At 44.2% G+C, this 27,336-nt stretch overlaps 1 protein-coding gene across 3 annotated transcripts in view; it reads right to left on the reverse strand.

The window, feature by feature from the left end:
• The window catches only part of lmo3 (LIM domain only 3), a 49,783-nt gene that overhangs the window by 6,524 nt on the left and 15,923 nt on the right, over positions 1–27,336 (reverse strand). For all 3 annotated transcript variants that reach the window (XM_087830687.1, XM_087830686.1, XM_087830685.1), the window contains exon 3: positions 3,170–3,295. In XM_087830687.1, coding sequence (XP_087686813.1) covers positions 3,170–3,295 — 126 coding nt within the window. The remainder of the gene's footprint in view (positions 1–3,169; positions 3,296–27,336) is intronic.

Raw genomic sequence — 27,336 nt, forward strand, 5'->3', positions numbered from 1 at the left:
AACAGAAATAACACTCAACTGCATTAAAAATTAAATGTTGTGTGCCGGGGTAGTGTCCTGTATTTATGGGAAGGCAATCGATTTTTAAAACGTGCTGGAGAGCGCCCCCACCACGAATGGTCCCATTCACACCACTATGAGTTTATTCATCTCCACTGATCGTTAACGTTGCTGAGGTGCTTTTTCTGATTTGGAAATGTTTTACAGCGTTTGACTGGGAAAATATCGTCAGTGCATGTGCTGATGTAGCTATCAACCACTGTTTCATAGTCCTGTAAATCATAACTGCTCTTTTTTAAGACAGCAACCTTAAACACACCTGAGTTTGTGGCATTGAAGCCGCCCTAAAGCACCAAATCAGTGTCTTCACTCCAAACTTTAATATTTTATGTACTGGAGGGGTTTGAGGAGCTGCACTTAGAGGAACTATAGCTGGGTTTGGGGCGCAGCCTTCTCGTGTTGCTACTGAACGTTGACGGGACTTTGAAAGCACAGTCAAGAAGTTGTAGTTGTTAAAAAACAAACATGGCATCTGGGTGAGCAGTCTCATGTTTGGTGATAACGTCAGGCTACTGCAGGATGTAAACAGGAAGTATAGACACAGCACTGACGTCAGTAAATAAAAAGGTCTGCACTTCACCATCATTTTGATGTTTGCTCAACAATCTCCACCACCTGAACATCCACACACCATCTCTCGTCAACAAACTGATACACCTCCACCTTTATTTGTACTCAAGGCAAGTGTGTAGTCTCCACAGTGTGTGGAGTGGGTCTGTAGATAGATAGAGTCTGGCACACCTGCAGCAGGTTTTTGTAAAAACAGGACAACACTGATTTCATGTTGGCATCTTTCCCTGGTTCTTTGGTCCATCTTGTTTTTGAGAGAGCGGACATTAGCTAACAGAAGGCTACGGGCAGCGGTGGTCATGTGGCTCTCGTGTTTGGTTTAGCATGTAGCCCACCTCTTTTGTAGGGGTGCAACGATACACAAAATTCACGGTTCGATATTTTTTCGAAACGAAAAAAATGTTCACGCCTTTTTAATTTGTCATTTATTAAAATTATAAATATATATTTTAACTCAAAAGTACAGTTTTTAAATTTAATGTTGCTGAAACAACAAAGTAATAAAAAAATAAATCTATCTGATGGAGAAATCCCTCATCTTTGGAAAAGAGAGTTTATTACAGAGAAATGTCTCTTTCCAAAATAAAAGCTCTACTATACGCTTCTTCTGGGCTATATTCTCAGCAGCATATTAAACATATCAGGTCCCCATAAGGAGAATCATGTGCTAACGGCTGTCTAAATGACTCGGCTAAAGTTTGTAGCATGCGTGCTTGTTGTTTTTGTCTGCTTCCACTTGTCTTTGCACGAGGATGATGTCGGAGTAAATGTGCAGTCATATTCGTTGTGTTCCCACTAGTGCTGTCAGCGTTAATCTGAAATGACGTTAACGCCACAACACGGCAAATCTCCGTTAACGAGCTACCGCGGATCGCCCCGTGCGTGGGGCTGGACGGCCAACACGTTAACGAGCTAACTGCGCTAACACACTAGTTCCCACCATGTAATTGAGCATTGCTGGCACATCCGACATACTGTTTTACTTTAGTCCATGACGCGCTTACCTTCAGGGTCATACGTCACATGAAAACCAAAATAGTTCTGAATGAGGGTGGGGGAGGTTCAATTTGCCATGTTGCAACGAGCTTAGCTTCTGTCTCGCTAGCTAGCTTGCGCTGCGCTCAGTGAATCTGCGTTCGACTACTCCGCCTAGGCTGCACTGTCGAGCACGGATCCACTGAGCGCTCAACACAGACAGCACCGTCAGAAGAAAAGTTGATCAAATAAATTTTGTATTGTTTGATACATATGCGTACCGAACCGAAAGCACTGTATCGAACGGTTCAATATCGATACGAGTATCGTTGCACCCCTACTCTTTTGCCACACCTCTGTCTTGGGTGCAGTTATTGATGGCTGCTCTGTGTATTTGAGCTTGGAAGTGTTACGACCCGGAGACCACTCCCTGAAGAGTTGTGATCGATTGTACGAGCAGCTTGTACTTTTGCTTGAGGAAGATTAAGTTGTGTTGAGATTTCTCCAGTGTGGGGGGAGCAGGCCCACGTTGAGATGTCTGGTCTGTGCTTTACGGGCTCCAGGCCCTTTGACCCCCAACACTGGGAGTCATCTGCACACTCCAGACTCACCCTTTGATGTGGGGGAGGTTTTAGGCTGCAGTGGGTAGGGCAATACACATGGCTTTGCTGGCTGTACTGCATGGTGACCTGCCTCTTCTTTTTAATTACACTGGTGGTTCTACGGCCATGGAGGGTGGGGTTGGCCCTCCCCATCATTCCCTGTTGGATGCTGCTGCCTTCCCTGGGATGTTTGTTGGTTCCAGGGCACATGGCTGGATGTTCTGATGTGGCTGTTGACCTTGGGGGTGGTGGCTTGGGCCTCTTCTGCGTTGGGGAGGGTTCTTGGGCACCTGGAGTCTACCCAGCTGAGGCTGAGGGTGGTGTGCAGGACGTGGGCGATGGCGTCCTCTGTGGATCTGTTGGGTCGGTAGGCGAGCTGCAGTGGATCTGTGGTGTCTGGGATGGAGGAGGAGATGATGTTCTTCAGCAGCCTCTCAAACACCTTCATTCCTACCGAGGTCAGTGCAACTGGCCGGTAATCGTTCAGGGATGATGGTGGATCTTTTGAAGCATGTGGGGACCACAGACTTCGTCAGGGACTCGTTGAAGATGGAAGTGAACACACCTGCTAGCTGGTCAGCACAGCAGCGCAGCAGACGGCCGGTGATGCCGTCTGCTGTGTTCACTCTCCTCAATGCCGCTCAGACGTCACGCTCCGCGATGCTGGTCACCGGTCTCTCGCTGATGACGTCACTGTCCTCGGTAGTCAGGCGGTAGATAGCATTAGCCGCCTGGCTAACCTTGAAACGGGCGTAGAACTGATTCAGCTCGTTGGTGAATGCAGAGTCGGCGTTGATCGGCGCAGTGTCCCTGGCTTTGTCCCTGGCAAATCTTGAGCATCATGATGTGTTGCTATTGTTCCTTTTTGTGCATCGTGTACTGAACTGCAGCACCTTGCTATCCTGACCAGCTATTTGTATGAGTACAGACATGAGAAAAGAGCTGAAGTTTGGTCCACTCACCTCTGATTGCAGAGCTGGCACGCGAAGCAGTCCAGGTGGTAGACGTTTTCCTTGGCCCTCATAACCATCTCGAAGGCTGGGATTAGCTTGCTGCAGGCTGCACAATTCCCCGTGACACCAAACAACCTGAGGCACAAATGAACAGATGCAAACAAAAATATATGTGTGTAAGTTATGAAAATAAGGAATCAGTGGAAAACTCCTTATATATCTAACTTAGCACTTGGCCTCAAAACTGTTTTCTAATTCGTACCTGCTTTTATTTTTCATGCTTTGTGCATTAATTCAAGGATAATTATAGTGTGAGAGTGCTGTTGAGCCAAGCAAGTAGTAATGACTTCATGAACTTCTCACAAATAAACTTTTAATCATTACAGAAAAAAATTAACCGTCTCACTGACACATTATTACTCACAGCTACTTTCAATACCACTGACATTTATTTAGACTCTCTCAGATTGATCTTTCTGAGTTAACGTCAGTAATTATTTCCTCCAAATCATCAACGTGTCTTTTAGACCCCATTCCTACAAAACTGCCCAAAGAAGTCCTGCCATTAAACATGACAGTCTCTCTATTAATAGGTTACATATCAAATGCCTGGGAGCAAGAATAAAACCTTTACTCAAAAAGCATCTCTAGACCCAGCAGTCTTAGCTAATTATAGGCCAATCTCCAACCTTCCTTTCATATCAAACATCCTTGAAAGAGTAGTTGTCAAACAGCTAACAGATCATCTGCAGAGGAATGGTTTATTTGAAGAGTTTCAGTCAGGTTTCAGAGTTCATCACAGCACAGAAACAGCTTTAGTGAAGGTTACAAATGATCTTCTTATGGCCTCTGACAGTGGACTCATCTCTGTGCTTGTCCTTCTTGACCTCAGTGCAGCGTTCGATACTGTCGACCATAATATCCTATTAGAGCGATTAGAACATGCTGTAGGTATTACAGGTACTGTGCTGCAGTGGTTTGTATCATATCTATCTAATAGACTCCAGTTTGTGCATGTAAATGGAGAGTCCTCTTCACACACTGAGGTTAATTATGGAGTTCCACAGGGTTCAGTGCTAGGACCAATTCTGTTTACATTATACATGCTTCCCCTAGGCAGCATCATTAGCATAGCATACATTTACACTGCTATGCAGATGACACCCAGCTCTATCTGTCCATGAAGCCAGATAACACACACCAATGAGTTAAACTGCAGGAATGTCTTAAAGACATAAAGACTTGGATGGCCACTAACTTTCTGCTTCTTAATTCAGATCAAACTGAGGTTATTGTACTCGGCGCTGAAAAGCTTAGAAATATGGTATCTAACCAGATTCTTACTCTGGATGGCATTACCTTGGCCTCCAGTAACACTGTGAGGAACCTTGGAGTCATGTTTGACCAGGATATGTCCTTCAACGCACATATTAAACAAATATGTAAGACTGCTTTCTTCCATTTGTGCAACATCTCTAAAGTTAGAAATATCCTGTCTCAGAGTGACGCTGAAAAACTAGTTCATGCATTTATTACTTCCAGGCTAAAGTGTTATACCGACTCGCTTTGCTGGATAGTGGTATATCAGGATGTCCTAAAAACTCCTTGAAAAGTCTTCTGTTGATCCAAAATGCTGCAGCTGAAACACTGACAGGGACTAGAAAGAGAGAGCATGTTTCTCACAAACTGGGTTCTGTTCATTGGCTCTATGATTGTAGGGTCTTTGTCTTACAGTACAGGAGATCAAGGTAACTAACAGCTACAGTGATCCAACGACCTGCATCGGTTTGAAGAGGCCTACAGCTCATCACCCTCCACAGAAGTCAGTACTGATGAGACTAATTGGAGTCCTCCTTCCCCTGCCCCTCTGACCCGCTTTCTGTGAGGAAGATGTGTCTGCTCTTCCAGAGACAAAGACCTGAAAGGGTCCAGGACCGGTTACGCTCATGCCTGTAAGCCTGTGTCGACCAACTGGCCCCTCATCTTCAACCGGATCTTTAACAGATCTCTGGAGCTGTGGGAAGTTCCTTCCTGCTTCAAACGCTCCACCTTCACAGGATTAAAGTACTACAGGCCTGTCACCCTCACGTCTGTGGTCACAAAGTCCATCGGAAGAATGGAAACTACATCACAGAGCACCTGCTGGGCCCCCTGCAGTTTGCCTACTGGGCAAACAGGTTGGCTGAGGATGCACTCAGTATGGCATTGCATTACATCCTGCATCACCTCAACCAGGATACTGTTCGTGAACTTCAGCTCAGCCTTCAACGAAGTAATCCCAGACATCTCCATCGCTCACCCAGCTTACAGTGCCCTACACTAACGTTGCACCTCAGGAGAGCCATCTGTGAAACTTCTGTTCGCAGACGACAACAACGTCATTGGTCTGATCCAGAACGACGAGGAGTCCAGTACAGAAGAAGGACCAGCTGAACTGCAGTCCAATCCTTCATTAGCGTGCACAAACTAAAGAGGATTCTGATATAGAGCGCCTTCAGGTGACTAATGTTGAAATGTGGTACGATACAAATACGATTTAAGAATCGATATGTTTGTGAAGTGTGTTTGGAGGACACATGCATCACCTTATGTTTGTGTTTTGTAAAGTGTTACAGTGGGAAACACAACTTCTTATACACCACTAACAGTAGTACTCAGTTTAAAGACAGATTTTATTGTGACCCGAGGCTCTAAACGTGTTCAGTGCTGAACCCTCTGGAGAACAGGAGGAGCTGCATGAGGACGCTCTTCGTGGACTGCAGCTCATCACTCAACTCCATAATCGTCAACATCCTGACCACGAAACTGGACCACCTTCAGCTCCCCCAGCTGGCCTCAGTCAGGCCCCCCCCCCGACTGTCACGCAGGACTGGATCCCCCCAGGGCTGTCCTCATCCCCCCACTGTAGCCCCTGTTTACACATGACTGCACACCAACCCACTCAGCCAACGTCATTGTCAAGTAGGTCGCTGGCGCCATCGTGGTTGGGCTCATCTCTGACAGGGCAGCGGTAGAGATTTTGTCCCGCTGGTCCTCCAAAAATAACCTGATGTTGAACGTTCTTGAAACAAATGAACTCATCATGGACCTCCTCCGTGTCCTGACGAAGAATAACTAGAACAGGAGCTGCTGCTGGCCTCGTATCGCTCAAGCTCTTACTGCTTCGGTGTTTGTTACGCAGGGACAACTGCTGAGAACAGGAAAGCTGTGCAGAAGGTATTTAACACCACCCAAAAAACAATTGGCCTCTGCCAGCCCTGGAGGATATTGTAAGCCTCTTCTGCCTCAGGAAAACCAGCGGCATCACAGTTGACCCCTTGCATCGCACCCATCCCCTGTTTGACTCGCTGCCCTCCGAACGGCGCCTCAGGTGAATCGGTCCACCTCCAGACTCACAGCTTCCTCCTCTGGGCCATTCGGATTATTTACAAACATCCACCCATCTGAGCCACGGTCGGAGTAACCTCATCGCTCGGGCCACTCACACACTCTACTCAGACCAAATCATCTGCATACTTCCAAGATCTTTCCCACCTGCACTCTAACATGGGCCTTCCTGTTGTTTTGTTTATTCCTGCTGCTTTTATTCGATTCTGGCACCAAATCACAAACTTGTACATAAAATATTTGTATGCACAGTTCATGCTCAGATTTGTTCTTCCACCCTGTTTATAAATGAGGCCTAATTATTTGTCTTCCCTTTATTTCCACATCGTTATACTTTTTAAAATGAGTTTTTAGTCGTCTCATAGATGTCTAAGGAGCTTGGAAAGCGTCTGTTGCTTGAAGACGTTTCACCTCTGATCCGGATGAGATGACCATAGATGTTAAACCAGGTGCAGCTGAAGCGGTCGTTTCGTTGGTGAACGTGTTCGGAAACTGAAATTTCTGCTTTGAGCTCAGGATTTACTTTCACCGTTGAAGTTTGACTCCATCTGTATCTCACATGTATTTTATTATTCTGGGAAATTCACTAAAGAGAATTATGGAGATGCAAATACTTCTGTTGCTGTTGGTGAACGAGAAGGAGAGTGGCAGGCGTCAGAGAGGATCTTTCCACTGAGACATACACGGCCCCTGCTTTAGTCACAAAAATACGCCGCAGTGAAGAATAGCAGGGCCACAGCTTGTGCCATCGAAATAGACGGACGTGGCCAGCTCTGTTGCCCAGGGAGGACCTTATTATGGTGTTCCCTGCTCCAGGGACATTAATGTGAGGATTCGTTACCACACAGTGACCGAGACCAGGCCAGCAAGAGCAAACACATATCTGATAACAAAATCATATCACAAAATAACCTATTAGGCGAGTTCTGGAGGCACTTTTAGCCTCCATTGTTAAAATGATAAACCAGCATGCCACTCAGTCTGTGAGAGACCATCTGATGAATGAACTCGTGCAGGGTTGTTTATTAACCTTCAGAAAGGATGTTTCCCAGAGGCAAAGCAGCAGATTGTGCTCATATGAATATCTACAGGACTAAGGGCCACTGTCAACATACCTTCAGACAGTGAAGCATCTCTCTTGTTACACAGCAATTGGGTGAAAAACAAATAGGACCTATTTGATGGATTAGTGTTGCCTTAATTAAAGGAATTTTGCCTTTCCATCGGAGAAATGAAAATTTGGTGGCATCTCTTCTGATTTGTTCTTTTTCCTTGCAGAAAACTGGATTCAGTGAAAGCTTTTGCTGATTTGTCCACTTGCAGAGACACTGAGTGTTTGTGGGCAGCAGCTTTGCACAACAACTGTTTGAACCTTAAGTCACACTGTAGCTTCCTCACACTGTACATGTGAGGTCTTTGTCTTTCAGCAGCTGAATCAGTATTTGGATAATAAATGATCGCCCTTCAAAATAAATCACTCAGGACTCTGTTTGAATCTAAATGGTATTCAGTTTGGCCATTTTATGGGTCTCTCCATGCTCTCTTCTCACCTCCTGAGCAGCAGCCTGTGCAGTGGAACAGAGCTGACACCGGACTTTGCTTTAGAAAACTGTAGGTGAAAGTCCTCTGGTGGTTTGATATGAGGGACGGTGAAATCGGTAAATAAGCCGACGACTTTCCTCTGAGATTGAATTAAAATGTAACACGAGAGCACAAAATCATTTTATCTCACGTGATGCAGAAGTGATTGCAAACTGTGCAAGATCGTTTGCTACAACAAAGCCAAAAAATTCCCTCGTGATGTTTGCACAAACATTAACATGCTGCACAGACACACCCAAATATGATCGGCTCTTGTCCAAGATGTTTGTTTTGAACAAAATTTTAACTATAATCAAATTTTAATAAAAAAAGGATTCACATAAAAAGTTGCACTCTTTGGGAATTCCTCCTTGTGCTTTACCTGGTCAACCGCATATTATAAACGATGAATTAACTATACTATAAATTAGCTTTTCAATCAGCCGAGTGCAACAACTCATTAACGTTTGTAGACGGTGTCATCACAACAAATGAAAATAAATAAATGTAATAATTAAATGTAAATTTAATAAATTTAACATTATTTTTTTCCAAATGGGAAAAAATCAAATTAATCAGTTTTGAGGAAAAAACAAAAGAGTAATATTCAGCTATTAAACTAAAATATTTTGGTCTTATCAAAGATTTGTTTAAATTCTACAAAATATAACAAATAAAACAAATCGTTAACGTTTGCCCGGGGCTGTACTTTAATTGGCAGCTCAGTGTTTTATAAGCGTCGCCTCTAACTAACAGAGTATTCGTCTGGATGAAAACGGTTAATTTTTAAATAATGCATTTATTGATTTTCTACTCAAAAAAATTAATTTAAAAAACTTAAATGTTTCAAAAATGAGATGCAAACGTCATCGCCTACCTTTCTGTAGGACTTCAACCTTCTAAAAACCTATACTGGGAACATATTACCAGTTTGAACGTATTCCTGGAGTCTAAGCAGGGTTCAGTCCTTGTTGTCCTGTTGGCTGTTCAAACAGTACACAGTTGACCTCGGCTCACCCAGTGAGGAAGGAAGATGGATGAAGTTTACCTGCTTGACCAGTTGTACCAGACCCCGGGCCTGATGGTACCAGACTGTCACTGGTAACAGATACAGCAGTAAAATAAGTACTGAGGTGCTATTCACATAAAATCCTCCTCACATGTCAATAACAACGAGTGCAAAGAACCCAAACCATTGATGTCCATAAATGATGGATAACAATGACAAACATGACGGGTAAAAGTGATTGAACACGTTTTCTGGAATCTATTTAAGACTTCAGGCAGAAGCCGTGATGAGAGCGTCACGATGCCTCCTGTGTGGTGAAACTGGTCGCACAGATTGTTCGAGTGATTTTGGGCCATTCTTCCACACAAAGTCCCGAAGGTTCGATGATGTTTCAGCACTGAGTCTTGCACGGTGAGGGTTCATGCAGAACGTGGCCGTGAAATGCAGAAGCTATTGTTCTGTTTGAAACAACCATACCTGCAGGTGCTCCTCGGCTCTTAGACAACTTCTGACCATTTTTCTGACTTTGTCTGAAATCTTGTGCTCGCTGGAACGACAGGAGATTATTGTGCGACCAATGCCACAGTATATTTGGCAACCACAGGTTTGAGACAGTCTTACGAGAGCTCACCATGAGGTGTTTCTTGTGTGACACATTTTATAGGCCATAAATGAACCAGCTGATCTTAATTTGCACTAAGTGGCAGGACTCTAATTACTGATACTGTCATGACTCTGCATGCCTTTAAGCATCTGCCTTTCTTCATGTGTTCAATACTTTCCCCTGTGTCATTACTTTTAACTTAATTATGGACATATATGGTTGGATTTCTTTGCATGTGTGGATCAGATGGGTTATTACGTGTTTATTTTACACACAGATTTGTCATCTTGTCCAGGCTGTCGGTGGTACAGCGGTTGGACTTGTGCTTTAAGAGAACACCAGGCCTCACACATGCTTCATACCCGAGAATAATAATGTATCTTTAAAGAGGTCAAATGTTTCTTTTTCTTGATAAAACATGTTTTTGCTCATTTATTCAGCTTCCATGACTTCACCATACTGTCCCACACCACATAGCCCCAAACGGTCGAGTGACACAGCGGCGCTAGTGACGGCTTCTCTGTTGGTCGCCATGTGTATTTCTCAACCTGCTCTATAATATATTACGTGATTTAAGTCCATATTAAACCACAGGTCTCATCGCAGTTTTCCCAGTGCTGCACTAGGTAGTCATAGATAAATAAATAGCATAAATACAGGTGAAGAACTTCTAATGCTTGTGTGCAAACATCTCTGGAGCAATAATGGAAAAGAATAATAATAGTTTCTACTAAGTGGTCGTTAAACATGGCTCCAAATATATCTGTCATCAGGTTGCTGTTGAATGTTGTCTTCTTTTATTTGCACACTGGAGACAAATATAATGTGAAGAGACCAAATCTGATCTGCAGGCACAGTTAAATAAATAAAGAGACATCAGCTGACCCGTCTATCATTCATTTGTCTGAGTTTTCCAGCACAGGAGAACAATTGGATTAATCCAGCTTGGACAGCAGCTGCTGATAGCAGCAGAGCTTCAAGCAGCATCTGAAATGCTGATAGCAGTCTTGCTCTCCACTTCCTTCCCTCTTATCACATCAGTTGCTCCAGCCTCAGCAGGCATTCATCAGCTGCTGGATTAGAATTTGTTTCCTAACAAACCATTGATCATCAGCCTATTACTAGGCAAATGACAGTTAATTACCCACTACATTAACCACCGGGACCTGGGGACTGACTCCCCGTGCCATCAGTCAACATGATGAATGTGGCAAGTTCAGTAATGCACAACCATTCCCTCATCCGCCTGTCGCGCTGAGAACAACCCCTGGATCTCACTTCTAGGCACCCAGAGAGAAATCTATGGCAATCTGCATAATTACAGACCCCGGGTTAATAACAGCCAAAGGATTTCTAGCATCTCGCCACAGGATTTTTAATGGGGTTGTTCTTTGTCCAGTTTTGTCTGATTTGGAATTTAGTCACAGCCAAAAAAGTTTAAATGCTAAAATACAACAAAAACCAGCAAAACAAACGTTGACAAAGGCAGAAGACGGAGAACGCAAACAGAAACATGGATCTGCTGCAGGTGCTGATGTGAAGGTTGGAAGATCTAATCAGACTCACGCAGTTTACATTCCCTGCATGCACGACTACTGATTGTTATTAACACATTTATTTCATTTACTGTGAATAACCTGGGATAAGACTTGAGTCCTGAGGAAGTCCTGAACCTGCAGCTCTATCAGTGCTCATCTGCAGCTGGACCTCCTAACAATGAGTTATTGCTGGCTTTCAGAGGCTGGAGCCACCTGGAGGAACGTTGCCCTGTATGTCTTTTATCCTGTCTTCCTTCTCTCACCCCAACCAATCACAGCAGATGGCCCCGCCCCTCCCTGAGCCTGGTTCTGCTGGAGGTTTCTTCCTGTTAAAAAGGAGTTTTTCCTTCCCACTGTCGCCAAAGTGCTGCTCATAGGGGGTCATATGATTGTTGGGTTTTTCTCTGTATCTATGAAGCGCCTTGAGGCGACTTTTGTTGTGATTTGGCGCTATATAAATAAAATTGAATTGAATTGAATTGAATATGTCCAGAAGAGAAGCCACATTATTACTTATTTACCGAAGAATTTGCTTAAAGAACCAATGAACTACTGGTGGCGTCAAGCTAAGTTACAATGAAACCCTTAAAAAACTAACTTGTGTTTATTTCTTGTTTTCTAACCTTAACCCAACTCACCCGGAGTTCAACCCAGCTCTTAGTTGGTAATGTTGTTTTCAGCGTTTGTACTGGTTTTTTTGAAGAAAGCTGAGAAAAAAGTTCAGAAAATACATTTCCAGTGCCGGAAGAGGGCGGCTGGTGCAGCAGCCATCAGCTAGTCAGGTTTCCTCTAAAATAAAACCAGTAGTGTGCTGGAACCAGTATCTGTGTGTACAGTAAGCTGGATCGAGAATGGACTGAGCGACACTGTAAGCTGGGCGCAGAGTAAATAAACAGGCTCACAAGCTGAACCACAAACTGTGCACGACTGTGTGCTGGGACCTGGTGGCAGCTCGGTGCTATACTGGTGCCTAACTTTACCTGATATACAGGACTATGTTGGACCCACAGCCAGTGCCAGCTGTGGTGCAGATGTTGGTGCAACTGGCTGCCATACACCAAGAGCCGAACCACCACCAAGAGTGGTTCGTTGCAGCCAGTTGGAGGCACTGCAGGCTCAGGCCAAATGGCACACGAGGGCGCCTGAAAGCCTTGTGGGCCAGTCTGGGGCCATGGCATAACAGCCGTCACTACCCAGACGTCATAATATGGGGGGGCAGATGACCCACAGTCATTACTGGATATCTTTAAGGCCACGAAGCCACCGGGTGTTAATGTTCTGGGTAGCTCATCACAACCCGACGACTGGTCACATGGGTACGGTAAAACAATGGACTGAATTATGTCTCAATTCTTATTGGCTACACATCTGTGTGTGTCTGTGGAGTCAATCAGCCAGTTAGTGAAGCAGCCATTTACCATCAATGGAGGAACCATGAACACATTTTCAGGACCGCCTCGGACACTTTCCCCAGATTGCCAGGATGTTGTTTATTTTAGTCCAGGTGGATTAAGCAACATTAGGCAGTGATGTGCAGCATCTGTGTGCACTCAGGAGCCTGATGAAAGACCGTTTAGATGTTTACTCTTTCACAGAATACTTGTTCTGGGTCCAGCCAAGGGCTGCCTGACAAACAGGGGAAGGGTGTGGGCCTTGATTGATCTGAGGCCCCGACTGGAGCGCAGCGGGTCAAAGAGGTGGTGGGCGGGGTACCAGGGGTCACCTGGTTTTCCTGAGGCAGGAGACGATGGGCTTCAGGGGTGCCAGAGGGCAGCCTTCATGTTCTCAGCTGTGGGCTCTCTGTACCACGCACTAGGGATGCACCGATACCCGATACCGGTATCGGGTATCGGCCTCGATAACACATTTTCTAAAGTACTCGTACTCGTTAAAAGTCCCCCGATACCGAGGACCGATACCACGGTCTGAGACCTGTCTATGTTTGAGCGGCATGTAAGGGGTTAATCACAGGCCCCGAGTGCCCGCCCCCAGGCCCCGGCTGCAGCTCAGAGCTGAGAGAAGAGCAGGCGAGACAAGTCAGCCATGTGGAACTATTTCAAAGTGAAGGAAGACGCGAAAACAAACGAAATTGTCCAGAGGAGGCTCAAAAGGTAGCGCATTTAACACATGAAATTTAATCAAGCACCAAAAACATGACAACGAGTACAAAGAGTTTACCCACGCTTGTTTACCCACGCTTGTTTACCCATGCTTATTAGCACAGAGCAGCATAGCTGATGCTACAGCAGTGGGACGGAAAATAGTTGGGCCTTTTAAACCGCCTTAGCCTACTCCCGCCTCGAGGACATTCAGGGACAGCTCAACCAGCCAATAAAGAGACTGCAGCAGGACGTACAGACGCGCTGGAACAGCACGTATTACATGCTCCAGTCCCTCATTGAGCAAAAGCGAGTGCTGGGCGTGTCCGAGCACGAACTCCCTGACTATCTCACCGCTCACCAACGGGCTCTTATGGAGACGACTGTTGCCGTCCTCGCCCCCTTTGAGGAACTAACTAAAAAAGTGAGCAGCTACGACGCACTAGCCTCTGATGTCATCCCAGCTGTGACTGTGCTAGTGAGACGTCTAAACAGAGAAACAGATGAACAAATTTAACATTAAATTTTGTTTTTTATAATTATTTATTCTGTAATATGTTGCATACAACATGCTTTTCATTTTAAATAAATGTTCTTAATTCCAAACTAGTCCCTTGTTTTGTTTGTTTTTTGTTAAATTATAGGACTAAAGCTGTTACCTGTAAATTTAAATCATGTTTTTATTAAGTACTCGGTATCGGTGAGTACTGAAATGCAAGTACTCGTACTCGTTTCCAAATAAGTGGTATCGGTGCATCCCTACCACGCACCCATGCTCTCTACTGAGGAGTGCTACTCTGGTGTTGTTCTTTATTCGTCACGATCCTGAGTCTTTTGGCCCAGCGTTTTAAGTTTGAGTTTATTTTGATGTTTATGGTTTATTTTTAAGTTCATTAGTTTATCAGATTCCCCTTGTGTATCCTGTTAACTCTCCATTGTCCTTCATGTGTTTCATGTCTGTGCTTCTTATGTTGTCATGTTTGCTTTTCATTATATTTCCCATTTTATTTTGAAAGGTCCTGTGTTCCTGTGTTTTGTTTTACTCTTCCCCTATAGCTGTTCATGTTCATGTTGTGTCTACTGTGTCTTTCTGTTCCATGTTTCAGGTCCCTATGTTCTGTCTCCCCAGTCTGTTAAGTTTACATGTCTTGAGTTCAGTCAGTGTTTCCTGTTTTACTTTCACAGTCTGTCCTGTGTTAATGTTTCTAGTTTTGCTTCCCTTGTCTCGTCCTGCATTATTACTCCCAGCTGTGCTCTCTTCCTGTGGCTCGTTCCCCCTTGTTATCCCTCAGTGTATTTAAGCCCCGTGTTTCTCTTTGTCAGTGTTGCGTCCTCCCTCATAGCTGTGTGAGTTTCCCTGTGGCTCCTTGTGCTTCAGTTTCCCAGTTTAGTTTTGTATTGTTCTTCGTGTCCCCCTACACCAGCAGTAAAGTTGTTTTTGAGTTTGAGTTTGGGTCCTTCTCTTGCCTGCACACAGCCGTACTGTGACGTCATTACTGATGTTTATACTGTGGGCTCTGGCCATTTCTGAAGTTGGCCTAGTGAAAACTTTTTTATTCTTATTTTTTAACCGTAACTGGGGTTATAGTTAGTGAGACAGTCCGGAGCCTAGAAAAGTTTGAACAACAGATAAATAAATTGTATTTGACATGCACTTTGTACAGGATTCAGGTGTAAAAAGTCCAACGCTCCTCAGGAGGGTAACAAAGAGAAAAAGGTGTGGTGCATTCACATAGTCTGCTTTACCCTGCAGCTGATGTAGTCCGAGGCTTAAGTCTCAGGTCACCTCCTGTTGCCTATGTGCAGTTGCTGGATTCATCAACAGGACTTGTGTGATCCCGACAGTGATCCCAATGCTTTTGGGATCTTGAAAAAGCAGATAGCTAGTTTGGAAAGCCAGTTAGCCTCATTTGCATCACAGGGGAAGCTGAATGGACGTACCAAAAAGAAAACCTGTAAACTGAAGATGGACAGCACAAATCTAGACAAAAGCAAAGCCAACAGGAAGCCCTGGGCCTTGGTATTGCTTTCAGTGTGGAGAAGATGAGTATATTGTCTCTTTTTGGGCAAATACTGAAAATTTTACTCTAGTATTTGAAAAGAAGAAGCAACTGGAGTAAAAACAGCATGCATGGGAAAGGCAGAGCTATCCCAGCAACACCAGGGAACTAGATCCAGTCTGTGGTGCAATGTGTGCAATGTCCCACAGACATAAAGATTAACAGCAAACACACAAACGTATGAATCTATGAAGCATGAATGATTGTTTTTTACAACTGGAATGCTCTAAAGTCTCGACTGGTACCAGGAGCAAACTTGAAGTGTGTCCGTTTGGCACCAGCTCACATGTGACTGCTATTCCCAACCTTTCTATGAGCAGCACATGTCAGGACATTAAGGCACACTGTGAGTGAATGGACAGACACGGACAACTTTCCCTTTTCCAAGAGTTTCGGGGTCTCTGTTGAGGTTAACTTTCATAGTTCTTGATGTTTGGGCTGCCTCAGAGTGCCTCTTACTGATAGATACAAACAGACTATGATATTTACCCTGAAACGCCAAAGCCAATTGCCCATACCAATCACTGTAGCATCAGTTACTATAGTACTTGAGCTTTTAGCTGAGATTCTGATGTTTCTACCAGACCTGGAGGGACCGCTCGTGAAACCAGATGTTCTCCTGCTGCCTGGTACTGTGAAGGCGTTGGGGCTCAACAGGTTAACAACACCGTGCTTGTCCGATACAGCCTCAGCACATCGAAGCTCTCTGCAGGCACGTTCAAGAGTTTCTTGATATTCAAGTAATCAGAGAGTCAGTCTCCTTTCTCTTCACCTATTGTGGTAATCCGGTTGTGCATTCACTATAGGAAACTCAACTTTCAGACGATAAAGGTTCACACGTCCCAATCTAGAAGCCACTTTGGTTGGGTTTTTGGGCCAGTTTGGGTTTTTCTTGACCTAAAGTCTGTTTATTATCAGATTGAGGAAGCAGATAAACCCAAGGCTTCCTTCATCTGCCCCCTGGGCTTCTGTGAATTTAACTGCATGCCTCAAGACAAATGCACAAAGCAAACTTCAAAGACTAACAGACCAGGCATGGTGGATAGGCAGTGGAAAGAGGTGCTAGTTTCCTCAATGACTTGTTGACTGTGTTCTCCAAAACCCTGAAGGAACATGAAGCAAGGTTGTTGGAGGTTGGACCGGTACCGGGCCGCGAGTCGTTTGGTACCGGGCCGCGAGTCGTTTGGTACCGGGCTGTGAGGTACTGGTTTGGTACTGGGCCGTGAGTCGTTTGGTACCGGGCTGTGAAAGTTGAGGCTCAGGTGTGAAATTTATGGTTTTCAGGGTTTTTATTGTTAACTCAGTTTCCCTGGGTCTTTTCCCAGGTGTTATGAATAAATCTTTTTTTTTTTGGTACCGGTACTGGTTTTATTTTGTTGTATTTATCCGCGACACCTTAAGGGCCGGTCCATGAAAAGACTGTCGGACATAAACCGGTTCATGGCGCAAAAAAGGTTGGGGACCGCTGGATTAAAGCAATCACCTGCAAAGTGTGTATTTTTCCAGATCTCAGTGTGGTAGCTGGGGCATGTGGAGCCCCACAGTAGAGCTGGGATGGTTTCAGAGAAGATCTCTGCCCTGTGTACCTGCCCAGGTCATCAGAAACTCAGAGAAACCCGTCCGACACAAGCCTGGATTGAAGCGTATAGATGCCACAGGTCCAGCTCACTGGATGCTGAGTCAACCCACACATCTCTGAATCCAGGCCTATTTGGTATAAATAAATAGATTTATTTGGGTTTCCTAAGGAGCCTACATTACATTTTACAGTGAAAAACTATAAACAAAAATTCACCGCTTCATATATCATGTCTGCTTCAGGGCCATAAAACTCTAAAAATGGGGAACAGGGTATAAACTGGCTTCCATCCTTGAAGAGTTCGTGCAATTTTTGGTAAAATGAATTAAAGCTTCAGTTTAGTCACATACTGACTGTTTGCACAGAGGAAAAACTACAAACGTGTCTTTGTCCCAAACATCACTGACGACACACAACGATCAAAAATCCAGTGGAAGGAAAAATGTCTTCCTCTTCCTAACTTTCCAACGTGTCCACGTGGGTCTCTCATGAAGACTCTTTAAAATATGATTGGTTACTAGTTTGAATACAGGCTGAATAATAACTGTCGTTGAAGGCGGCGCCATTTTCCCAACAAATTACACAAATCAAAAAAGCATCCCGCTCTCGACCTCGTCTTCAGTTAATGTGGCCCATCTCATCAGGATGTGAGACAGACGTCCAGCACACGTGACCCTCCGTCAGAGTTATTCGCTTGTGATTAAGATCACCAATTTGATCCTTTAGCATTTTAGCTTACATGTGAAAAGCCCAATTTAATTACAGGAGCTCCAGAACACTCAGACTGAAGCATTACTGGGAAGGTAATTGCTAAATGTGTGAAGTGAATTGTGGTATTGGGAGGTTAATGGCAGCCAAGCTTCCCTTGACACAACAGAACAATTATAGGGTGCTTTTAACATCTCTGTGCCACCTCACTGAGCTGCAAGATAGACAAATTTGTTTGTGTTCTGCTAAATCAATGTGACCCTCTAGCATATGACATAACATGACATAGTCACACAGTATTTACAAACAAGTTATGAAACTACTTTTATGCTTAAAATATTAAATTATATAATTTAACTTAAAAGCAAATTTGATGGAAAATGAAGCTGAAGCTTGTTGTGACCTCATAAGGTTAAATATGTTGTTTATAAGGTTAAATATGATTGATTGACACGCCAACAAGCCATCAGAATGTCTTTTTATATTTATTCCTAAGTACGAACAGCCTTTATATCAGAATACTTTATTAATCCCAGAGGAAATTATATCTATAGATCACAGTGAGGCATTATGCACAGGAACACCTACATTTGCTGGAGTGTCTCGGCTCCTTATTGGTTGAAAATGCGGTGATGAAGCACGATGTGTGACAAAGAAAAGGCAGACAAACGAATTCTTGATAATGAATCTGAGCACAGACAGTTAAATAACTGAGTGCTTAGAAAAGCGCCGGCCTGGTCGAACCCAACGATGACAGTCCTCTAAGAAGCTTTCTGTAGCACAGATGCAGATCATACTAGCGTTAGCATTGCTTTACTCAGCTGAGCATGGTTATGAACTTGTGGCTCATGAATCGCTGCACAGCATATGCACATTTTTGGTAGGAATGTACATTATTGCATGATGTGAAAACATTGATTGTTGTAATATTTCATTATTGGCAGAAACTGTGTTAAAAGAGCCTGATGCAAGCCAGGAGACCCCAAGCTTTACTTCAGTTCTTGCTGACTGTTGTTTGACTGTTTTAACAGCCAAACAGACGTTTTTGTAAAGTGAAACATGTTGAAATTAACGGCAACATTTTTCCACATTTAGCTCAAAACCGTACAAAAACGTCTTTTTCGAGTCATTTTTTACAACATTTAGTAAAATAATTGTAACTTTTTATATTTAAAAACAGTTTTAATGTTAAATCTAAATGTTGAATCTAAAATAAATAAAATAAATAAAAGCTTTATGGAAACCTCCGGTGCAAAGGTTTGCTGGTAGTGGTCAGATTCTGGTATTACAAATATTTTGCCAAATGTTGTAAAGAATGACTTGAAAAAAAACATGTTTTTGTTCGGTTTTGAGCTAAATGTGAAAAAATGTTGCCGTTAATTTCAGCATGTTTCACTCTACAAACGGCGCCCATGAGGATTAACAACGAGGTCTGATACCAATGTTGTTTAGTGAACACTGAGAAATGCATTGATTTCAATGGAAAATAGTGAGAATACATTTAGTGTCTTTGTCCTGTGACGTTAGTCAAATAAGCAGTGTGATGATCACATCATCTACACAAAGAGAATGTATGTCATTATAAGTAATCTTATTTTAGCGAACAGGAAATAGAGCTCTGTGTGTGTGTGTGTGTGTGTGCGTGTGCGTGTGTGCGTGTGTGCGTGTGCGTGTGTGCGTGTGCGTGTGTGTGTGTGTGTGTGTGCGTGTGTGTGATCTGCCACCTCTGTCTCTGTGAAACAGGAAGCTCAGCTCTCGTTGATCAAGCACTCTTGAGTCATGGCAGCTGAGGAGTCATCAGACTGACAGCGTGGCTGCAGATTGCTTTGACTGCCTCTTTAGCATTTCACAGATTTAAGTCCAATGGAAAACTGATACCTGCTATCAGCAATCAATACAGCAGGACCCCCTCAGCACTACTGTGTCTCCTGCTCACCACTTTGGGTGGCGATGCAGAAACACACTGATCATTTCATACCACCAAACCAATCACACACTGGATTTCCTCTCAGCGGTGAAACTTTGGCTCGACTTACATTTTCAGGCTCTCAGATCTTTGCTTAAAACCCTTCAAGCTCCGTCTGTACAGGATCTTTAAAGTCAGAAAACGCATCTTTGGTACCTCATGTAGCAATAAGGCTTGCAGCAGCCAGCACAGCACTGGACGTGCTGTCAGGTAACGTAATGAAGTTGTTAATTCTTTCACTGAGTCACTTGTTTGTCACTTGTTTGTGCCCTGGCCAAGGGCACAGCAGTTTTGCAGTATTAGCATTCATCTCTTTGGCCTTTTCATGAATAAATCAGGCTGGTAAAATCGCCACATTTACATCTCATTTTACACGAGCACAGAAAGACGCCATAACCGCCTATAGTTAGCTTTGCAAGGCTCTTTCCTCACTGGAATATCTGTTATCACAGATCCAGGTTTCAGAGGTTTTAAATTTCTTCGTTTATCATGATGCAGAGAACAACATCAAAAACACAACAGAATTTCAACTCTGACAACAGGGTTTAAAAATGATTGTACCAGTTCTTCCCAGATCAGCACAGAGTACGTTTGAGCAGTGCTGATTATCTGAAACACCTCACAGGCATGTGCACTGGAAACAGGCTGGAGGTGGGGGTGGGGGGGGCTACAGAGGTGTTTGACCAGCTGGTACTAAAGGTTCAGCACAGATCTCATAGCGATGCCTTTGCTACCCACATGCTGTCTGCAGGCGGGACAGCCACCAACCAAACCGACCTCCTCGAACACCTGCAGCCAGATCTGCTTCCACGTCTGTATCTCATGTTCAGTGTGATGCAAGTCAACATGTTTGTTCCATTTTTCCATAATAGACTCGTATTCATTTGTAACACACGCAGATCTATCACCATGAGGTGATCGCTTTCATCAGACAGGCTATAGGATGAATCAGTAGCAGTGCTCATCACACTGAAACGAACCAGCTCAAACCACAGCTCCCTGCTCGACATCTGCACAGATCCTCACTGAGCTGTTAGTCAAAACACTCCTGATACAGGATGGCGAGCTAACAGGGGTCAATCTTTGTCCTTAAACGCTCTACATGCCCAATCTGTTCCATAGTTCTTCGATCCTCCTGTTGCTGGGCTTTCATGCGAGCCACAGGAATCATGCAGATGTATTGATGTCACCTGCAGCTATTAAACACTAAAAGCTAAAGAGTGTGAGAAGTTTCTCTCTCTGTGACGCTTCACTTTCCAGAAGTGAGGGGAAACATTGGTGATGTGTGTAACGTACGAGTGTGCATGCAGGATGAAAACTGGATGATTCTCCACCACAGTACAAAACCACCTGTGCCAAAGCGTGAGGGCTTGCAGTGGGGTCCATGCTGCATGTCATCATGTGTTAACCAGCAGTGTGTTATCGTACTCTCACATGCCTGCAGAGGAGAAACGGCAGCCAAATGTGCTGCAGCCAGCATTGACTGTCGCCAGGCAAGACATGGAGCCCCGGCTCACACAGGCAGTGTCCACACAGGCCACTTTATTCATACACAACATTAAACCTGACAAAAACCCAACTAACAAAAACTGCTCTAAGCTACAGCTACAAGGCCTCCTGCAACGTAAGGCACAGCCCTTTGTGTCATTCTTCAATCAGTGTCAAACCAACGGGTGTTAAGACCAAGTCATCCTTGAATTTAATAAAAGATGTCAAGAAACAGTTTTGGAAAATCCATCACAGGTTACCAAGTTAATCCTGTAACATTGAATCCATTAAGAAATTGGATGGATGATGACTTGAGTTCAGTTTTGGTTTCTTCACTTCTCTGCAGTGGACGGATGCATCAGTGAGGGCGATGAGCTGGAGGACCGGGCTGTGGTTGGCTGCTGTGTCACGTGGTACAAGCAGAATCATCTATAGTTCAACGTGACAAACACCAAAGATTTGATTGTGGACATTAAGAGGACGCCTGTTTCAATCGAGGGGGCGATGTGGAGGAGTATTCATACCTTAGAGCAGTGGTTCCCAAACTTTTTTCGCTGGGCCCCCCCTTTGTTTTACAGAAAAATGTTCGCGCCCCCCCCCCCCCCCCCCCCGCGCACGCGCGCACACACACGCACGCACCAACACATCCTCCAACCACACACGCCCATATTTTGCTCCATTGCGGTTTATTTCACACCTCAAACATTTAGTAAACAATTAAGCAAATACAAGTAATCTGCAGGTAGTACGAAAATAAACTACGAACTCTTTTACGCTACGTCCACACCTACACGGGTATTTTTGAAAACGCAGCTGTTTCGTCCACGTAAACGGCGTTTCGAATCACCGAAAACGGTGGCTCAGAATGAAGTTGGTTTGGAAACATATTCAGCGATGCTTCATCTCCTGCTTTGCGTTTCTGTGGGCGCCACGTGCTCGCAGTGTCCAAGCGTTGTTGTTTTTTGTTGTTGTTTTTTTTCCCTTTTCATGCCACGCCCCCCCTGCAATGGCTCTGCGCCCCCCCTAGGGGGCGGGCCCCACACTTTGGGAAGGTCTGCCTTAGAGTACACGTTGACAATGAACTGGACTCACCGCTGCCCCCTACAGGAAGGCCCGGACTCGTCTCTATTTTTGGAGGCGTCTGAGATCTTTGAACATCTGTCGGACGCTGCTCAGGATCGTCTATAATCTATTTCAGTTTGTTACTGTTCTCATTGTCTGGGAGCGATTGTAACCACATCTTTTCTTTGGGATTAATAAAATATTCTGATTCAACAAAGGAGAAATAATCACAAATTTGTACATCGTGCACAGATAAATGTGTGTCTGTTTACACATTTACTCTCATACTAAACTGACCTGTATGTTTTTCTGTATTAATGCACAACATCAATTTTTCTTTTTGTTTCTATGAAAAGTTTTCCAGTGAATAACTGAACAAATCTTATTTTTGATTTTCTTATTTTGCTGTAATAACTTACCTTACAACATAAAGCGACTGCTGTTGTGTTTTGCTTCTCTATAAATAAAATTGCATTGAATTGAATTAATAACTTGGAAAAAATATTTACTCAGCATTTTTTTGGGAGCCAGTCAAGTCCTTCAGTCAGTGACTGACTTGACGTGTTGATTTGGATTCAGGCCTGCGGCACCAGAAAAGGCAGAGATCTGAAATATTTAATAATAATTGACTCAAAGGGAACTCTTTAAAAAACTCTATTGGCTCTGGTGGCTGCTGATGTTGACATTTTTTAAGCATTTTTATGTTGCTATCATGACATTAAAAAACCAACTCTCCCTAATTGTTTTAACTAAAGCCTTAAATATTTGAGCTCTCCTGCCTTAAAATACTCCCCACATAGCAGATTAAAAATAGGCTACACTTAAGACCCAAACCTGCCTTAATCTGTGAAGCCTCGAGGATCATCAGGAGGAAAAGGGAGGCGGGTAAGCCAGTAATATATGCATAGAAATGACCTGTGGCATTCCCCATAAAGATAGGGCAGTAAAGGTCAAATAGCCTCCAAACTGCACTGGAGTTTAATTAAAAAGACAGAAGTGCATTTTGAATGAGAATCTCGTCGTGGACGGGCACATTCACTGTTCAGTGAAAAGGTGAGCTGAGCCTGCACCTGCCCATAAGCCACAGCACCATCTTTCCATTCCTTTAATGTCAATATAGAGCATTTTATTAAGACCATAAAGGTCAGTCTGCAAGGACAGAGGATATCAAATAAATGGGATGAGAGTAAAAACCACATCAGCTACCACCGGCAACTTAGTTCAGCTGAGCTGGAGTCGTGTCAGAAGGTAGATGACAGTCTGGAGACAAGAGTGGGACCAGTTTCAGACACATGAATGGCTTCCCGGTTTTCATCTACTTATGTTCCCCCCGTTCTACGAGCTGTTCGTTCTCGTGCCCCACCCTCCCTGCCTGCCAGGCCCGGGAGGCCTTCCCCAGACCGCAGCTCAGTTCATGTCGAAGCCTTTGACCTTCATCTACTAAAACGCCTTCCAACCTAAAATGAGGACGTGGGCCCAGCGAGTGAAATAGTCATTAGAATAAAGTCTACTTGGTCAGATGGGGTTCGATGGTCACCCCTGACTTATAATATTAAAAAGTATCAGGAGATGATGAATGTGTTCAATTGCATAAGATAACCGACTCAATGAATTATTTATTGATCAGGCTGATGCTTGGACACTCAATGAGTCTGTGAAGGTTCTCAGTCATCCAGGTCATCGTGGTCTGAGGAGGAGGAAAGAAAAGCGTCTGGACTTCTTGAAGTTCCTTAAAGATGTTTCATCTGAGAAGCTTCTTCAGCTCTAAGAGCAACTGGTGGACAGTCCCAGATTTGAAGCCCTATGGGAGTGTCCCTAAGTGGGTCTTGGACCCCCTGATGATCCTCTAATCACCTGAGCCAAGGTGTGAAACTGGGTGTGGGTCACAATCAGCCAGAGTTTCGGGTGAGTTCATTGTGAAACCTGGCCCCACCTTATCATGTGATTTCCTGAGGTCAGATGTCCCAGGATGTGAGTGGGCGTTAAGGCGTCTGGGAAGGATCTCAAAACTGGATTATAGATGGCGGAGAGTTGGTGTCATAAGCCCCGCCTCTCTTCAAAGATGGTCGCTCACAGTGGACACTCCTCTTTCAAACCATCTGTCCTCTGGCCACCTATTTATTCCATACTTGGAAAAAAGTGCAGCAATGTATTGAAACATACAGTGTACAAGAAAAACACAGTAGTTCCACCATCACCACTTCATTCTCCAATCCAGACTTGACCATTTCTCAAGGTTTCTTCAAGGACTTTCCAAAGCCTGGTCAGGGCTTTCATTAAACTGGTACTTGTCATGTGTTGCACAGCTGTGCACTACAAAGACTCGAAGTCCAAACATCTTTGTCTCCACATCCTCTTTATTGTTCAATGGACATAAATTGTAATTCCTCTCCCAGTTGAACATCACTTATACTTATATTTTTTCACTAGTGGCATTCCTGTGAATTTCCTCAGTGGGCACCTGAATATACTAACCTTTCCAATATAAACGCAGTAGTTCATAAATGGCTCTTATAAGCTGATGCTACACTGTAATGTGGGGTCTGGGCTCAGGGTGCCCATGTCTAACCCATTTCCTGTTTTTCTACCCAGGTATGCCTTGACCTCATTGGCAGTTGTAACGCTGAACCCATTACGCATAGACAGGACGCAGACGTGATGACGGGACGCAGACGTGATGACAGGACGCAGACGTGATGACAGGACGCAGACGTGATGACAGGACGCGGACGTGATGACGGCACTACTTTATTTTCGAATGTGATCACACTGTGGTTTTTGTTTTCACTGGGACACAGACACTCCCGTTCTGCTCTCACGTCACTGTGAACATATAAAGAGACATAATCGCACTCACGTCCCAGCACACCTGTTCACCCCGCCCCTGCACCGCCCCGCCCCTCTGCACCCGGCCAGAGACCACGCCCACGCCACAGCAGCATGTTTGGGATCACTGTCATCCTGAAAAACGAAGCCGCTGTCAATCACTCCCCCACACTACTGTCTGCAGAGCCGAACCACGACGTAGCCTCCACCATGTTTTACAGATGGCTGTGCACGGGTGGGGTGGCTGTAGCAGGTCATTTCCTCAGTGGAAGGTTGGTAGTTCGATCCCTGGCTGCAGCCCAAATATCCTCGAGCAAGACACAAACCCAAAGCTGCACTGCGATACGTCCATCGAGTGTGAATGTTGCATAGACGATAGAGCAAGCTGTCCGCTTTGAATGCTCAGAGCAGCAAAGTGCTGTTTAAGAACCAGTCGCATTCACACACTCAGTCGCATCTCAATCCTGACTCTTTTCATCTATTGAACCAAAACTGTAAAACCTGCATCTATCCCTCCATCAGACCTGTTGCCACAGATTTTCAGTCCAGTTCTTGCACAGTTTGAAACACCTTTTCTTTTCTTCTTGTTTCTGACAAACAGTAGAAGCGACGCCTGAGATGCAGCTCTCAACTCCTCCGTCAATTATTTGCTTGGTTTTCCCCTTTTTCTTAACGACATGATGCTGAGATGCTGTTAATGTGCTATAAATGTCGAGCAGTTCAGGAAAACGGTGCATATTTACTACACATTTGTCATATTTGGTTCCTATTTACTCTTTTGCATTTGGGCCACTTAAGGCTTACATCCAGCTTGTGCAGGGCATCAGTGCCGACTCACTGCAACATGTGGCCTCCATCCACATGCTCAAATTAAGAAGGGAGACAGGATGGATGTTGATGGAGATGAATCAGTGCAGTTGGTCTAAAAAGACTGAATATTTCACTTGAATATCCTGTTCTTTAAAAAACAAGTAATCACACACTAAGCTGCTTGTTAAATTATTATTATAAATGTAACGATGGAAACAATTTGATCTGAATGAGATTTAAAACACATGAATGTTAGAGGCGAGAGGCTTTTCGCCCCTGCAGATAAAGCTTGACTTGATGTCACAGTCAGGCCTGACACTGATATGCAAACTGACAAAGCGTCATGAGCCAGATAAAAACATGATGCATTTGTATTTACACACAGGGTCACACAGCGACTGTGGAGCAGAAAGTTGATCTCAGTGAGGAGAAAACGTGAATGATTACACTGACCCATCATGTACATGCAGGCTTATCCCTCACTGATAGCCAGCTTTTCAAAACACTAATAAATCCAGCAGTGTTGATGGTGCTGTGCATTTGCTGGCAGTTACAATCTTACTAAAACCACTGTAGAGGAAAATTGAAGTTGGATTAAAAAATGAATGAACAGATAAATAAATGAGTGTTTTCCTGCTGCTGCCTTTAAAACGGATGCCTACGATTTACAGCTTTCCATTAACAGATGCCCAATCGCCTTCCCACTCCTGCATCCAACCTCGGACTCCTCACATTAGCACCGACACGCACGCCACAGTCTTCATTTTTAAACTCAAATGTGTCAGTCTGTCTGCTCTCCATCCTCCACCGAGCTTTCATCCCTCTGTACTGTGAAAGTCAGATATCAGCATGAACAGTGTCATGCTATTACCAGTATCACCAGTGTAAGCTCTGGTTTCACTGGGGTCATAAAATAATCTTGTTGTATTTTCCCACATTTAGAGAGACTGAAGCACAAAGATCATAGCTATGATTGTGTTTGCATTTGTGCTAGGGCTGCCACGATTAGTCGACTATCAAAGTCGTCAACGACTGATTTAATAGTCGACGCGTCGTTTGAAGCTTTGTAAGATCCCAAAAGACGCAGGAATAAGTAGTAGGATTTAAGAGTGTAATAACGGACTGAAACAGAAGATGGCAGCACTGCATGTACAAGGATGCCAGCTGCCGTTAAACCTCGAAGAAGAAGAAGCTGTGTCCCAGAATTCATAGCGCAGCCCAGCTCAGTTTCCAACAATGGCGGCAGCTAGTTAGTTTTAATATTACTGTTATTATTCTTTCTGGGTCACAAAATAAACGTTTAACATATTTTCAGGCGAGAATGTAGCTGTGTAAACCTCAAATATCTGCTCAGTTTATCAAGACACCACATATTTTCAAAAGCGCTCCGACGTTTTCGGAGACGTCTGTTACCCACTAGCTCGATAGCTAGCCGGGGGCTAGGCTAACTAGAGCCGTG

Source organism: Neolamprologus brichardi, chromosome 17 (genome assembly GCF_056152115.1).
Source record: "Neolamprologus brichardi isolate AB-2024 chromosome 17, ASM5615211v1, whole genome shotgun sequence".
NCBI classification, from domain to species: Eukaryota; Metazoa; Chordata; class Actinopteri; order Cichliformes; family Cichlidae; genus Neolamprologus; species Neolamprologus brichardi.